The sequence below is a fragment of the Artemia franciscana genome, chromosome 7 (genome assembly GCF_032884065.1).
Source record: "Artemia franciscana chromosome 7, ASM3288406v1, whole genome shotgun sequence".
In the NCBI taxonomy this organism is placed as follows: Eukaryota; Metazoa; Arthropoda; class Branchiopoda; order Anostraca; family Artemiidae; genus Artemia; species Artemia franciscana.
In genome coordinates, this window is record NC_088869.1 from 17,815,147 (window position 1) to 17,831,504 (window position 16,358).

The 16,358-nt window shown below is 33.6% G+C and overlaps 1 protein-coding gene across 1 annotated transcript in view; it reads right to left on the reverse strand.

Annotated features, from left to right (window-relative positions):
• LOC136028922 (N-acetylgalactosaminyltransferase 7-like) overlaps window positions 1-16,358 on the reverse strand; it is a 56,264-nt gene that overhangs the window by 18,599 nt on the left and 21,307 nt on the right. Inside the window, exons 6-8 of the mRNA XM_065706897.1 lie at window positions 10,242-10,359; window positions 6,453-6,669; window positions 2,039-2,169 (exon numbers count right to left, since the gene is read on the reverse strand). Coding sequence (XP_065562969.1) covers window positions 2,039-2,169; window positions 6,453-6,669; window positions 10,242-10,359 — 466 coding nt within the window. The remainder of the gene's footprint in view (window positions 1-2,038; window positions 2,170-6,452; window positions 6,670-10,241; window positions 10,360-16,358) is intronic.

The window sequence follows — 16,358 nt, forward strand, 5'->3', positions numbered from 1 at the left end:
ATCTATACTAAAAATTCCTCTTTACGTGCCAAGCTTGCTAAAGCTCGACAATTTATAATAAACCTCAAAAAATTTAAGTATCTGTTTTAAGGTTTTCGAATTACTTTAATCTATTGTCAAAATATTTCAAAATATTTATGAAATTCCCAGTTTTTACAGTTTAGTTTGTTTTCTTTTTATATATAGAAGATATAATCTGGCGTAACAGACATAGTGCAACAGACATAAAACACAAACAACTTATTTTTATATATATAAAAGATAATCTGTTTCATGAGGATGCACTTTTTTTCGAAAATTGCATTTCACTTTTAAATATCATATTTTATTACTTAAGAACCAGCAGTTATGTCAATGTTCTTTGAAATGAGCCCTCTCCCAAAATTCTTTCTAGCATTGGTTCGGTAGGATTAACTATAGCAAAATCAGGAGAAATGTGAGTGCTTCACATGGAAAAAGCGATCATCCTTGTTGTTCAAGATATGGGACTATAATTCTCCTATATGTAATTCTCCGTATGGACTTTTCGACCACAATAATTTCATTGGTGCCGTTTTCATTTCATTCCGAAACCATTTTCGAGGGATTCCAAATTCTTCATCCAAATATCCATAAGTTGTTTTTGCAATCGACTTTTACTATTAAGATCAGTCGAAATAACAGTTACCAATGCTGATTCAGCTTCAAACGGAGATTCTTCCTCACCGGAAAGTTTTTTAACAAAACGCTTAGAAACTTCCAGTTGCTGTGGGCCATGGTTCACTCTTTCCTAAGTTGCAGCCCCAACTGCAACCATAATTACCATTACGGATCCTTATTACCGTAATTTCACGTCACTCGGAGGTTTCACATCAAAAGGACTTCTCAGGGTCCTTGGATCTATGAAAACTTTATGGGGCTGGAGAACAGAACATAAAACAACACTAGCTCCTAATACGTAAACAGCTGCACGTGCAAGAACAACAAGCGGCATAGTTTCAATTTGATACTATAACAGACAAATAAAGTCCAAATGTTATTTTGTACAGAAAATCGGTATGAAACAGTGCCAATATTACAAAATTACTATTATTGTTATTTTGTTTCGAAATCAACTTTACTGAACTTAATATAGATAAAATAATTTTGCTATTTGAAAAGAATTTTAAACTAATAGAGTATTATTATTTTGAGGCACTACTGCCGACGCGGTTAGTAAGTCGTCATTAGAGGAAGTTATAATGCTGGGGATAATGACAGCCTTCAGAACGATTAATTCCTTTCAGAACGTTGATTTAGATGGTGGGTTACTATTTAAATAAAACGAATAATAAAAGAATAGGAAAATAAAAGAATTTAACGGCAGCACAAACAACAATTATAATCAGAAAAAATGGAGAATAAAAGGAAAACAAGAGAAATGAGGTGAGAAACAAATAGAAAAATGATAAAAAAAATAAAGCTAGAATAAACAATAAAGAGGGAATAATATGTATTTGGAAATTAAAACAACTTTTTTGATTTTAAATGAGAATGTTTTTCGTGGTCTTGAAAAATTCAGAGCAGCAAAATACTTTTGAATCATCAATCTAAATGGTTTGAATCATCAAAATCTAAGATTTCTAATACTAAGAGGAAATTTAATACTAAATATAAAGTATAAAATTAGCGTGTTATTTAGATCTGATCTAATTCTTTTTTGAGATTGATCAACCATATAAATGCTTTCCCCCCAGTATTCCCCCACATAGCCTAGTCCCACCATGGAAAAAGTGGGGTATCAGAGAAGCAAAGCTACTTGGCAGTTTTCAAATTTGTTGGCAGATTTTACCTGAAAATACCATATTTACATTTAAAATACTTTTTGCTCAAAGGAAAGCTGCCAAAACACAAGTTTAAAATGTTGCTAAGGTTTTGCTAAAGTGTCGGCAGTTTTTAAAATTCTGTCAAATTTTGCTATTGTCAGCTTTGGAACTTTGTCCATACCTAACCTAGTCCTTACTAAAACTCCCTTGGTGCCCCCGCATGAGCAGACTAAAGATACAAAAAAAAAACTTACCTCTCCCCAGTGACTATTAGGAGGCAAGTAAGGATATTTGTCAAGAACGTCGTAAGCAATATTTTCAATAAACCATTTGAATGACTTACAGTGTAAGCGTCTTTTTAATTCAATTTGTTCCGTTAAGTTGCCTGAAACGAAAAATACTTCAGGCTAATGGTTTATGATCACTTTCATACATGAGGATGTAACCATATCAATCCACAACCAAATTTGTAATAATCCCGGGGAAAAATCTTGAATTTCTTTTTTCTTTTTTCAGAGTGCTCCAAGTATTGCGAATAGAGTCCTCGAATAGAAGATCCAAGTGAAAATCAGCCTATGTAAGAATACAGCTTTACTGGATTCAAGTCTAGCCTACGAGATAACTTAAACTCGTGATTGCCATGAATAATTCTGATAGAATCTACAATGAGATATTTACTAGGCATCTGTTTCCCCCTCCTCCAAAAACATTCAAGAACATAATTCTAGCTGTATGTTTGATTACAAACAGCAACCTGGATTGTGGGAACTCGTATTTTATTTATTAATCCTGATGCAAGAGCATGTCCATCACAAACTCACCGCTTGTTCTACATCACAAGAACACAAATATAGAACAGATGAAAAATCTCATATTCCTGGGTAGCTGGATCAATTGTGATGGGAAAATAATATCCGAGATTAAACGCAGAATTGGAAGTCAACCGGAGCTTTTAATAGACTAAAACCAATTTGGAAGAGCAGCAAATATTCTTTGCGACTGAAATTACGTCCCTTCAGAAGCAATGTGCTCTCCATACTCTTCTACGCTAGTGAGTGCTGGAAAATGAATCAACAGCTTGAAAAGAGAATTCTTGCATTCCAGAATATGTGCCTAAGGAGAATTTTAAATATAAGCTGGCAACAGAGTCAGTAACTCTGAAGTTCGTAATAGAACTGGCCAGCCTCTCATTATTGTTGTTCTAAAAAAGAAGAAGTGGACATACTTAGGACATGTGCTCCGCATGAAAAAAGACCGCCTTCCTCAGACACCCCAAGACTGAAAACCAGGCGAAAGAAGAAGACGGGGCTGTCCAAAGAAAACTTTGCGGTGAACTTTTGACCAAGATCTGACGGACTTCGTTAGTACCTGAATGGAAAGATGTCACCGCTGTAGTATCACTCCAGGACGAAAGGAGAGGCTTAGTCGACACCCTATGGGACACTAATGGTCCCAGAGGAACTAAGGTCTAAGGTAAAGAAATCATGATACATTGCAAGCAGGTTAATTTAAGACTACCCTGAAAAGCCGTAATTCTCTGTCAATGCTTACAAGGTAAACTGTAAAAAAAAAAAAAAAAAAAAAAAAAAAAAAAAAAAAAATTGTTGGACTTATGAATCAACCCAAGTCCTTTAGATGGACAGCTTCTAAATAATCAATCCCCTGAAAAATTGTGTTCTTTTCTAAGTGTCTTTAAAATAACCCATTTCAATAAACAACCACAGACATCAAAATATTTTTTTCTATATAAGTTTAAAGGGCAGTACCATATTTTACAGTGCTGCCACGTTGAACTATGAAAATATATAAGCAAATCTATTAAACTCAATTTGACTGCACTTTCCATCCGTAAAACCAAATATTAACAATCTGCCGATCCCAAAAGACAACTATGCGTCCCAAGATGCAATATGTTTTCAGTTTAATGTAATATTACCTGAAATTGCAAATGGGAGGAATTGAAGGATTTCATCCAGTATCATTGTCCAGTATTTTCTTCAACAATTGCCATGTGGATCGATTCGAAATTGTTTTGAATATTAAAAGGGTTTGATTGATTAGGGTTTAAGCTCTGATCTGGGACTCCAAGGTGTCCCATTCCACCCTGCATTCCTTATTGCTCAACTCCCTGTCAAGTGAGACTTTGAATTCTTCGACGATCTTACTGGAAACAGTATGTCTGCTCAGGGAGTTCTACAGGTCTACAACCCGGGTGGTTAGGAGGTGATGGCGTTCCCTCCTTTGAGCGTTGAACTTTATGAGCTTATTGGAATTATTTTATTATAAGCTCAACATTATAATATGTTCACTAAACATTAATGATATGTTTAGCTTATTTTGATTAGGTATATGTTTTTAGCTCATTTTTGTATGATATTTCACCAACACTCATTTTTTTTTTATCTGTGAACCGCAACAATCAAAAACTGCATACCAGCATATTGACGTTGGAGTTGTGTAAGTTTCCACTTAACCGATTCAAACAGTCATATTTCGTTTTCACCACCCTTGGAACTTTAAGAAATGAAACATTCTGGTAGACAAATTGTAATTTGATGAAGATGAGAACAAAGTTAATGCGTAGAGAAGAAACAACGAGAATAGTTCCAGCCCATGAAAACCAAAAAACAGTGCAAATATTCCGGTCAAGACCTCCGCTCAGCGGTCATCAGTCCAGAAATAGAAAAATAAACCGTAAAAAACAAGCACTAAAAAAAGTCATGCCTAGCCAGTGTGATCCCAGAAATTATTTAAGGGTTAAAAAAATTTCATAGAAAAAATTACAAGCAATATCATAAGCCAGTGGTTGAAATGAAATGTTTCTTTCTGTTACCAGCATTTCTAAGGATAGGCAAGGCAAGTGCTGATTTCTACTACGATCCGACAGCCGTGACTTATGCAAAAATTACAAGATGGTATCATTACCAAATTCTAAACTCTCCCGTTTAATACCGATTTACTCTTGGACAGCTTCTCTCAAATTCTCATCCTGGACTCTATCGATATCGTAACCATCCGGAAGGTTAAAATAGAATATAGCAGCAATATAATATAAAAATATATATATATATATATATATATATATATATATATATATATATATATATATATATGAATTATATAAAATTATTTCCATTGGAGTATTTGAGAACGACCTAAACTTGCTTTAAAAAGAGGGAAATTTACCTATTTTGTCCCGTTTACCTATTTTTGTCCCGTTCTAATGTATTTTTCAATCGAAAATGCTAAGCAAAGTTCAGAAATGTAATTTAGTAGATGGATAAGGCCGTATCTCAGCGATCGACGATAACATAAATTTCATCTTACACTGACACATTAAAACCGTTGCAGGGCAGAAAAAGAACATAGAAAACTTGTAAAAAATACCAAAAAAAAACAATTACCAAAGTTCAAGTATAAGTTTGCAATTTAGAGCAATAAAAAGCCCGTTTTATAGACGTCAAATTGCTATGGTTGCATAAATTTTTTTTTATAATTACTCACACTCTCATTTTCTTAACCCAAAGAAAAAAAGAACGCACCCAAAATATAAATTACCTAAATTAATAGACTCCACGCTTCACGAAATTTGCTTCAAAAGCAAATTTCGTAAAGAAATATGAACTACTCTTCTGAAAATATCGGTTTCAGTTTAAGCGTAAAGACGTATTAAAGAAGTTTGATTATGGGGCCTGAAATGCACTTCTAGAGGTTCCTAGCGGCACTTAACTGCTGGGTTTACTTCTCCTTCAGTGTTTTTAGATAGTTTTAGACAACGATGAACATTTCCCCACGTAAAAACGTTTTATTATTTGGTGACACAAAACTATGACCACGGAAGAGACATTAGACTCCCCTCAGAACATTCAGCATATTCAGCAAAAACAACTTATTCTTAACCAAAAACAACTGAAAAACTTCACAAAAATTTGTAATTTTTAAAAATTACATAAAACATTGTCAATTAAAAGCAAAAGAAATTATTCTTAAAGAGTGTTTTCCAGAAGAAATAGTCATGCGATATTATTTTGTAAGAATTTTTTCGAACTAGGCAAAAACTCTTTTTAACAGCAAAAACACATCCAAAATATAAGTTACCTAAACTATTAGACTCCAAACTTCACGACATTCGCTTCAAAAGCAAATTACGTAAAGAAATAAGAACTACTCTTCTAAAAATATCGGTAAACACGAACGTTGTCGTTTATTGTTTAATTTACGTATAATAACGTATAGTTTTAGGATATCAGAGAAAAAATCAACCAATTGATAAAATCAAGATGCTGGTCCAGTCTTGAATCTTTCGTAAAAAAAAACTATGCTAAGTGGTTAAAAACGGATGGATGCCTTCAATTGAGATTTCATTACCAACGTTTGGATTTCTTAGATATGCTCTTTAAGCTTAAAAGTTTAGTATTAGTATTTTAAATTTAGTTTGTTTTATTCTGTTCCTATGGGAATAGTTCTGTTCCTAAAAGGGAATTCCAATACTTACTTACAAGGAGCGGAGCCTCATATTTGCTGGTGCATCGATTAGCCAACAGGATTGTCTTTTTTAAATCCCTGTTTACACAGAAAATGTTTACCTAAGAAAATTATTGTTAATTTCTATGTTTAATCTTGAGATTTCAACGACAGTAGATTCAAATTCTAGTATAAAGGAATTACCTGAATCCAAGAATCGGGCCATAGGATCACGTGTGTAAAAATATTCTTTAAATTCATCGTCAAACCAAACTTCAATGACACGCTTGTAATTAATAGTAATTAGGGGTCCTTTTTTCTTTTCAGCGAGCTTTCCGAAATTGTATGGCATGAAACCACGATAAATATGACCAACTCTTGAACAGGGGACCCACACTATCTTTCCACCACATTGCCATATCTAGAAACAAACACAAATCAGATTTGGTTAATTATACTGCGTATAGATATTTATTTAGTAAATTCCTAAATTGCATACAAAAGAGAGGAGATGTGGGGAGGGAACAACGTTAGGTTGTATTTGCAAGAGCTGAAGGGCCAAATAAGCTGAGTTATCGAGAAATCTTAAAGTACATACTTATTGAATACCATTTAATTTGCAACTAAGTTGGCATCCAATAATTTGCAAGCTCACTGATCACGGATCTGGATAACAGCGAAAACAGCACTATCCAGCAAAATGCTGCAGTAATACTGCAAAGCATTACAAAATCAAAACAATTTAAGTATATTTTCAACGCATGGCATTTGATTTCCACAAAAATCAATACTTTTAACGCTTTTGCTGAAGAATTTACAGCAAATTTTGCAATAGAGAAACCCAAAATAAAATCTCAGTAAGACCAAAATTCGCAAATGGTATTTGATTTACACCCAAGTTCGCAATTAATAATTCCTCAGCTTACTGACTACAAATCTGAATCTCATTTGCAATACGCAAGCCCATAATCAAAATTCAGCCATAATTTTGCATTGAATAATTTCTAAGACAGTGGCTTGAAACCCTGGGATTACTAGACTAAAGAAGTCCAATATAAAACACAATGGATATTCTAATAATCCTGCCAAATTTTTATCGAAAGTGACATTTAAATTCTGGGTTTTACTGATTAAAAATCCCAGATCAATATTGCAATAGAAAAATAAAGTTAAAACAGGCTAAGGAAATATTTCTCAAACTGTTTGAATTTCACCGAAGTTGATTTTTATGGATTTCTGAGCTAGTTGATTACAAATGTGAGGCTAGTATTGTAGTAGCAACAGGCCAAATCGAAAAACGGTAAGTACATATTTCGAAAAACGGTAAGTACATATTTTGCAAATGGTACTTGACTTTCAATAAAATTGGCGTAGGAGAGGTCTTGAGTTCTCACTAATTATAATTAGTAGATTTCAATGTTAAACGCAGGAGAGGTTTTGAATTCACTAATTACCAAAATAGGCTAAAACTGTGATACAGTACAAAAAAAAACTCATGTAGCCAACATTTCTTGCAGTATTTAAATAAAATATTTCATGTGCCTCTTATTGAAGAAAAATATAATCAATATTGAACTCTCGGCCACGGAAACTTTTGATTTTCAGCCCCGCCCCCCCCCCCCCCGGGGGATGGGAGAACGGCAATAGAGAACAACATTCAAACTAAGATATCAAAACAGCTCATGTTTCTTTGACCTACTTTTCTTGGGCAAATCAAGCACAAGTTTGGTCTAATCAAAATTTTTCAAAATAAAAACAAAATAACATGTTCACCATATCCCTGGTGGACAGCAAGACCTCTTGCTACATTTTTTGAAACTATTTAAAAGAGCAGACCAACTTCATAAAGCTGGATATCTATATATATAAAAACAAGTTGTCTGTCTGTTATGTCTGTTACACTATGTTTGTTACGCCAGATTATATCTTCTATATAATAAAAGAAAAGAAACTAGAATGTAAAAACTGGAAATTGCATAAATATTTCGAAATATTTTGACAATATTTTGTCTAAAAAAATAGGCTTTTCAGTATATTCCGCGCCACATCTAACTTCCCCACACCAAGGCATTTTTCTAGTCATAGTCCATTATATCAATTATTCAGAGATATTATCATTTGACCGACATACTTCTTCTTGTAATTATAATCTAGTGACAAGACCAATAATTTTAATTGACAAGCTGGCGTCTCCTGGCTTAAATGCTCTAGATGACGTCATTAGCTTTTCACTTACCTAGCGTGAGTACCTGACGCTTCAAAAATGACCGAACTTCACTAAGTATAAATTATACCCTCTACTACTACTAATACTAACAACTCACAGCAGCACCAAGCTACCTGAGTCCAACACAGCTGCAAAACGTCTCTCCTCTCAGCTGCAAGCGTAATGCATGACGCAAAATGGTTTTTCACATGTCATTTTCACATGGAAGATCAAAGCTGATTGACATGGATACGAGATCATATTGATGGGTATGGGATCATATCTGTTTCTGATGATGCATGTGCTGTTAGCCTACTCTTTACTAATTGTTTGTCGACTGTATGAATACACATCTATCTATCAAAATTAGCTTTAATACAAGAAGTTCATGCTGATGCAATCTGTTTCATACTGAATAAAAAAAAATCTGAAACTCATAGGAGTTTCGGCGATTTGACAGGGGCAGACGGTGATTAAAAACTACCGGCGCCATTGACAGTGTAGCGTCAGGTTGGTTGATTAAAAAATTAGAAAATGTCAAAGAAAATTAGATATTTGGTAAGATTTCTGCAGTTCAGTGTGATTAAAGCTGAATAATTAACCAGCATTTTTTTCAACAATTATTTAACGCCAAAATCCAGTCTGCACAAATTAGGTCTAGGTTAATTTGGGAAAAATTTTGGTATGTTAAGCTAATCAGTTGTCATTAAAAAACTAAGGGCTGAATGGGAAAGAAATCTGCTTTCTTTACCCTACGCAGCATCTTAAAGTCCTAGAAAAGAAAAACAAGCGGCAGTATTACATGCCGTTAGTGAATTTTCATTTCGACACTAGCGTCAGTTTCTACTCTCATAAGTTAGCATGTTACCCACACTCGTCAAAACTGTCAAATATTGAATATTTAGTGTTGAATATTAACCTAGGCTAGACACATGAGATTAAAAAAGATCTGTTTCATATGAAGAATTATTAAGTCCTCCAAAAATTTATTTTTGATAAGATGCAACAAATTCTGGTCATTATTAATGTAAAAGGAATACGATAGGATGAGGCTACTGCAGAAATATTGATAGTACACAGGGGGTCAGTCAAATCAACGTTTCATTTCCGGTCTCTTTAAAGGACAAGTGAAAGCCTTGTCACCCAGTCCTGCGGCAGCTGGAATCGATTGGTGGGCTCCGTATAGCAGAGCACAGCATTAATCCGCTGTTCTACCAGGGGATATTAATGTAAGAAAGAAAATGAAATTTATTGGTCAGTCTTTTCATATCTTTCAATTCAGTTTTATCTATGCTGCCAAATCTTTGTGCTATTATTTATTTTCAAAACTCCGGCTATTTGTTTTTCAATATGTACAGAGATTGTGGCTTAACAACTTTTTTTGTAGCTTAACAGCTTTTTCTAATTGTTATAGCCTAACTAAATTTCGGGAGATTCTGAAAAACGTAAATTTCGGAAATATCTTAACGTTGAATCTGCGGAGCAATAGTTCAAATTCTTTTCCTTTGATTCTTTTGCTTTTTTTATTTGATAAGTTACTTTAAGTGGCTTTAGTTTTAATGCTATTTAATTGGCAGTGTTGAAGTATGCCACTTGTATGTCCGCTGTTTTTTAAGATTGCATTTACATTTGTGTTTAAATAAAAATGTTCTAAACTAAACAACGTTTTGCAATATTGCTTTCATGACATTTTCTATAGAGCTTTTAACATTCAATGACATATTTTATCAAATCTAAGGACTATCTTGGAATCAGGTGCTTTAAACTGACATAAAACATTTACTTACTTTGAATGACAGCTCAAAATTCTCTCCACCCCAAACAAGGAGTCCTGGATCATATGCACCTAACTCCAAAAAGTACTTCCTGTCAATTGCAAACAATCCACCTGCATGAGTGGGAGACCTGACAAGAAAAAAAGATACATAGGAAGGTCAACACCTTTGTTTAGATCAAACGTAGAGGCAAACATTCAATTATATATCTGTAAATATTATATGACAATAGCATACATATGGTATATTCAGAAATTTTCAATTCCTGACAATTGCAAATAATCCACCTTAATGAGTGGGAGACCTGCCAAAAAAAAGAAGGAACATGGGGCAGGCCAACATCAACACTTTTGTCTTGATCAAACTTTGATGCGAACATTCAATTATATATCCATCAATATTATATGACAATAGCATACATATTATACGTATTATTTGACATGTATAACCACAGAACAATGTGAAGCCACTCTGATCATAAAATGTACCTTAACGGAAATATTTAAGATGAATAAACACCTGTCTTTGAGTTTACAGTCGAAAAGTTCAGGGCTAAGATAAACAGGGCTCCAAAAAAACTTAAGTTTGTGATATGATAACGCAGGAGTAGTCAAAGAAAGAATCATCAGGGTAGAATATGTTCACTTACACTTCGTGCTCCTGATCTACATTGCCTTGCTGATCATTCCATTAAGAATTAAACAAAAAATAAGTTTTTTCAACTGAAAATGAGGAGAAACATTATAACTTAAAACGAATAGAAATTACTACGTATATGAGGGGGTTCATCCCCCTCATATCTCGCTCTTTATGCTAAAGTTCGAATTTTGTTCGAATTCTTTAAGAATGACCCCTGAATTACAAAGGCCGTTAAATTAGAATAAATAGCTCTTTTGAAAGTACTAAAAATACTTTAGCACAAAGATCGAGATACAGATAAGGGGGCAAATCCCCTCATATACGTAGTTATTTCTGTTTGTTTTAAGTTTCAATGTTGCTCCTTACTTCAAGTTGAAAAAGCTTGTTTTTTTATTTATTTAATATCTGACCGTTTTTAAACAATGCTGGGATAACCGGCACCCCCTTCATGGAAAATTTTCTTCCCTCATGAAAAATTCCTCCTTGGAAAGATCCTACGCATAACCCCCTCCACCAAACCCACCACCAAATAAAATCCCCTGAAAACGTCTGTAAACTTCCTAATAACCAATACTATATGTAAACAATGGGCAAACTGCAGCCCTTCCCCGGGGACTGTTGGGGATTAAGTCGTCCTCAAAGACATATTTATTAGATTGTCCGACTATGCTGAACTCAAAACTACAATCTCAAAATTTTGAAACGGTGACTTTGGGGAAAAATTAGAGCGGGAGGGGGAATAGTTGCCCTCCAATTTTCGGGTCATTTAAAAAGGGCACTAGAACTTTTAACTTCAGTTGAAATTAGCCCTCTCGCGACATTCTAGGACCACTGGGTCGACACGATCACTCCCAGAAAAAAAAACACATAAACACAGATCTGTGATCTTTCTTCGGGCCAAAAATACAGAATTCCAAATTTTTGCAGGTAGGAGATTGAAACCTATACTATAGGGTTCTCTGATACCCTGAATCTGACGGTGTGATTTTCCTTAGGATTCTTTGACAAATAGGGGGTATTTCCTCCTTTTTTCGAAAATAAGGAAAATTTTCTCAGGCTCTTAACTTTTGATGAGTAAGACTAAACTTGATGAAACTTGTATATTTAAAATCAGCATAAAAATCCGACACTTTTGATGTATCTATTGGTATCAAAATTCCGTTTTTTTTGGAGTTTAGGTTACTATTGAGCCAGGTCGCTCCTGTTTGAAAGCTTAGCAAATCGATTACGACAATTATCTCAAAGGTGCAAAATAAGGTGATGCAACGTACAGGCAAGACAACAATGATGTAAGCTCAGGGTCAAACTGTAATAATTTTACCTAAAACCCTATAAGAACCCAAATATTTTGGCTTCACATTGGGAAGCCATTATCAACTAAATACCAACTATGGTGTGGCATATCTGAGTTGCTTTCACTCTTCTTCCTTTTTTTATTTTGCTGTATACTGTTTTTCATCCCTTTATGCTATGTAGTTAATTTTTTTTTCTCTCTCCTTTTTTGTTAATAAAAACTTGGAGGTGAAAAACTTTTGGAGGTGAAGCCAAAATATTTGGGCTTTCATTAGAATATTATATTTTTTTCGATATTTTTCCACAGCATAAATTAAAAATCCTACCATTGTCATATATTTTCATTCCACCTTAACTTCACAGGGAAAAATATTTAGGATCTAACATATTAAAGTTCAATTTGGAGCATCATATGCATATTAATTGCTATTGCAATGCACACGAGAACTGCCACACGTTTTGCGCGAAGGTCTTCTGCTACACCTAGGACTCCAAAAGAGCGCAAAATTATAATTTTTTTTTTATTTAAAGTCGATTGTCAAATCTACTCGCTTTAAAGTTTACTTTTTTCAGCAGAAGCCCAATATTATAGCCCTGTATTATGTAGCCCTGTATACATGTTAACCTTTTTAGTAAATGCTGTAAATGCAACTGAGGTCTCAAAAGTTGTTTAAAATATACAAAACAGGTGACAATGCGGCTGTTATGGAAAAAAAAATGTGAGTAAAAATAAGAAAAATTATTTTTTGTATTATCTATATTATATTATCTATATATATATATATATATATATATATATATATATATATATATATATATATATATATATATATATACATATATATATATATATATATATATATATATATATATATGTCAATGTAGATAAATTTAACCAGTAGGGTCATAATCAAAAATATTTGTCAACTGCAGTCTTGGTATAAAAGCTCCTCCCATTTGCTCTCCCAACGATCCCGTGTATATTTTTCAGTCACTGAATAATGGTGCAAATTTTTATTATTCATAATTGTGAAAGCAGAAAGAAATGTGGTAAGCCGGAGAAGTGGTTCGCTACTGTCCCATCTCACAGGTATGACTTGATCTAATTGAGTGACCTATCAAGGATTTTTAAAAGGAAGGCTTGGATAAAATTTTAGCATATAATGAAATTTCTAGTGCTAACTTTTAATCAACGATGCAACAGAGAAATAGCTGGAATTTGATAAATAGGGGAGAGGGATCCACGACGTGGCGGGACTATTTGAAATTTGCCACGCAATGTTTTACCACAAAGGGGGGACCTAATAGTTTTATCTATTAGGTTTCACAATAATCTGTGGTTTTAGTCAGTAATATTGCGCCATAGAGCGTTAAGACTTTTTTTTTGGTAAAAATATTTCCTTGAATTTTTCCTCATTTATTCTTTTTTTGGGCCATAAGAATGTCCTTCAATATTTGATATAGGAACTTGTATTTCTTCTAATAAATTGGTGGAATAGACATATCGAAGAAAATATCAAACGTCTTTAAAGAACTGCTTTTCTTGATATTCTTAGTGAGTTTTTAGTAAATTAAAGGGCATGAAAAGAACTGTATTTGTATTTAAAAGAAGGACATAAGTAATGCTTTTTATTATTATTGTTGTAAATATTCTGCCACAAACTTGCAAATTATGTAAAACTTCTCATCAGAAAGAACTTTTTTTTTGTGACAAATTAAGTTAACCTTCACGATTCTTTTCATTGTCTTTCCAGTTTCAGGTTACGTGCAAGTTAGGTATAAAACTTGAAATGTTTCAGAATTGAGTTAAGATTATAAAAAAATTATTTAATCATTCTAGTTACCAAGTTTATTATCAGTTGCTTATCAAACTTTTTTTTGCCCAGGGTGTGTTTGGAGCCAGAAGGATAAAGCCTTTTTCTGCTTTTGAATATATTTGTCTTATCCGCCTTTAGAGCAAGCAACATTATTTGGTATTTCACATTAATTTTTACCTTGATTATCGTTATAAATTCATTCTTTGTTTTCCTTTCCATTCTCAACCAATGTTATCTTTACCTTTTGAATTATTACAGCCATAACAATTATTTTGCTTTTCTTTTTATCTATAATAATATTAATTTATTTATAATCCACATCATAACAAGTTATGGCACTTGTGGAGTAACAAAAAGAAAAAAAAAGAAGAAATACACTGCAAGTAAAATACACTACAAATAGAAAAACACTACGCTACAATGAGATTAACCGAACAGACAGACCAAAGGATGAAGAGGCGATAAACGATAAAATGTTGATTCCGACAACCTTCCATGCAGGAGGGCCAACTTTGCACTTATATCAGGGACATCAAACTTACGAATTATCTTCCCATTGCTATACCAAGGGGGGAGATAAAGTAAAAATTTACAATATCTGAAATAAAAAGTCCGAATCTGATTAACATCTATTTTCTTTAGAAGGGGATAAAGACCAGAAAGATAAAGGACAGAATGATCACAGAATGTAGCATATAGTCTACCGAGTGCACGTCTATTATACTTCCCTCGATTAGCAACTATCTTAGAATAGCCCATTTGAATTTTCTTTTGAACATCACAAACAGTGCACTGCCGTAGGCAAGAAATTGAATTCGTAACAGTAATACCCAACCACCGAAAGGCGGAAACAAAGGGTATAGAAAAACCGCGACAAGCTAAGGGAGCATTAGAGGAAGTTGGACCATTAAAAACTAAAATTCACATTTCTCAACATTAAGAGAAAGACAAATATTAGAAAATAGACGTGAAACTTTTGAAACCATAAACGAGAGACCTTGCTTATTTTTACACAAAAGTAAAAGGTCATCTGCATAAGCAAGATAAGAAACATCTGAAAGTCCAATAAAATAATTTGATCTAATTTTATCTAAAATACCAGAAATGCACATTTTGAATATACTAGGTGATAAAACCCCTCCCTGCTTGACACCTCGACATAAACGGACATGATTCGGAGGAAAGAATTCTCATACCAAAAACGAAGAAGAAAAATGACTGAAAGATTTACACCATTATTAAAAGGGGGAAAAAAGCTTGACTGTGAACTACATTGTCAAAAGCTTTAGAAAGGTCCAAAGTACACATATAAAGTGGCGACCCCTCAGCCATGCTATTCTTAAGGGCGGAAGAAAGAACACGGTGTGCATGTTGACAACCAATACCAGCTTGAAACCCGAATTGATTCGATCCAAAATTTATATTTTCATTTAAATGAGGAATTAAAATATATTCAAGGATTTTACTCAAGTTACACGTAGTGGTTATAGGGCGATAAGATGAACATTGAGAAGGGAGTTTTCCCCGCTTTAGAATTGAGGTGACATTTCCACAAAGAAAGCTATCCGGAACCAGAGAAGATGTTAAACACATTTGGAACAACAACTGCAAATGAAATAAAAGAACAACACACTTTGGATTTATATTATTTACGCTAATACCATCAATATCAATGGATGAAGATTTCAGTTGCTTAATTGCATTTTCAACAGCAGTTATTGATACTGGAATAATATGGCCTTGATGAAGCGAAGGGCGGAAGAATTTTAGAAAGTAACCAAAAATAACGTGACTGCACGAAAAAATTAATTTTGGAAAAAATTCCCGAACAGTAAACATACCAAGTTGAACTAGAAATCGAATCACTATTATAAAGATCACTTTTATCCAGCTTCTCAGAATTGATCAATTTAGACCAATCCTTTTTAGAGGCTGGAAATTCCATACCCTTATAACGAATAGATTTAAGGTACTTTTTATAATCATTCTTTATTTTCTGCTTTATATCCGCAACAGACCCCGTTGTAAGTCTACCACAATCAACCCAAATTCGAAGCCAAAGTTTTGCCTTATTTTTAAAATTCTTTAATTCAGGATCGGCAGCCAATATAAATTTCCGCGTTTTTATACGAATACGTTCCTCGGGAACCGCAATTTTTTCAGCTTCTTTCATACATCTAATTATATCATCATAATATCTATCAAGATCACGCTTAGTACCCTTTACTTGCAATTGGAGTAGATGATAAGGCACACGAATACAATTAAGCAGTGTAGATAAAGATAATATAAGACTATATAAGACAATAAAGACTATGCAACGTATTGCATTTTTTCTTATCCCCTTGACGCTCGACTTGTCTAATTTCTTTTCTTGTTG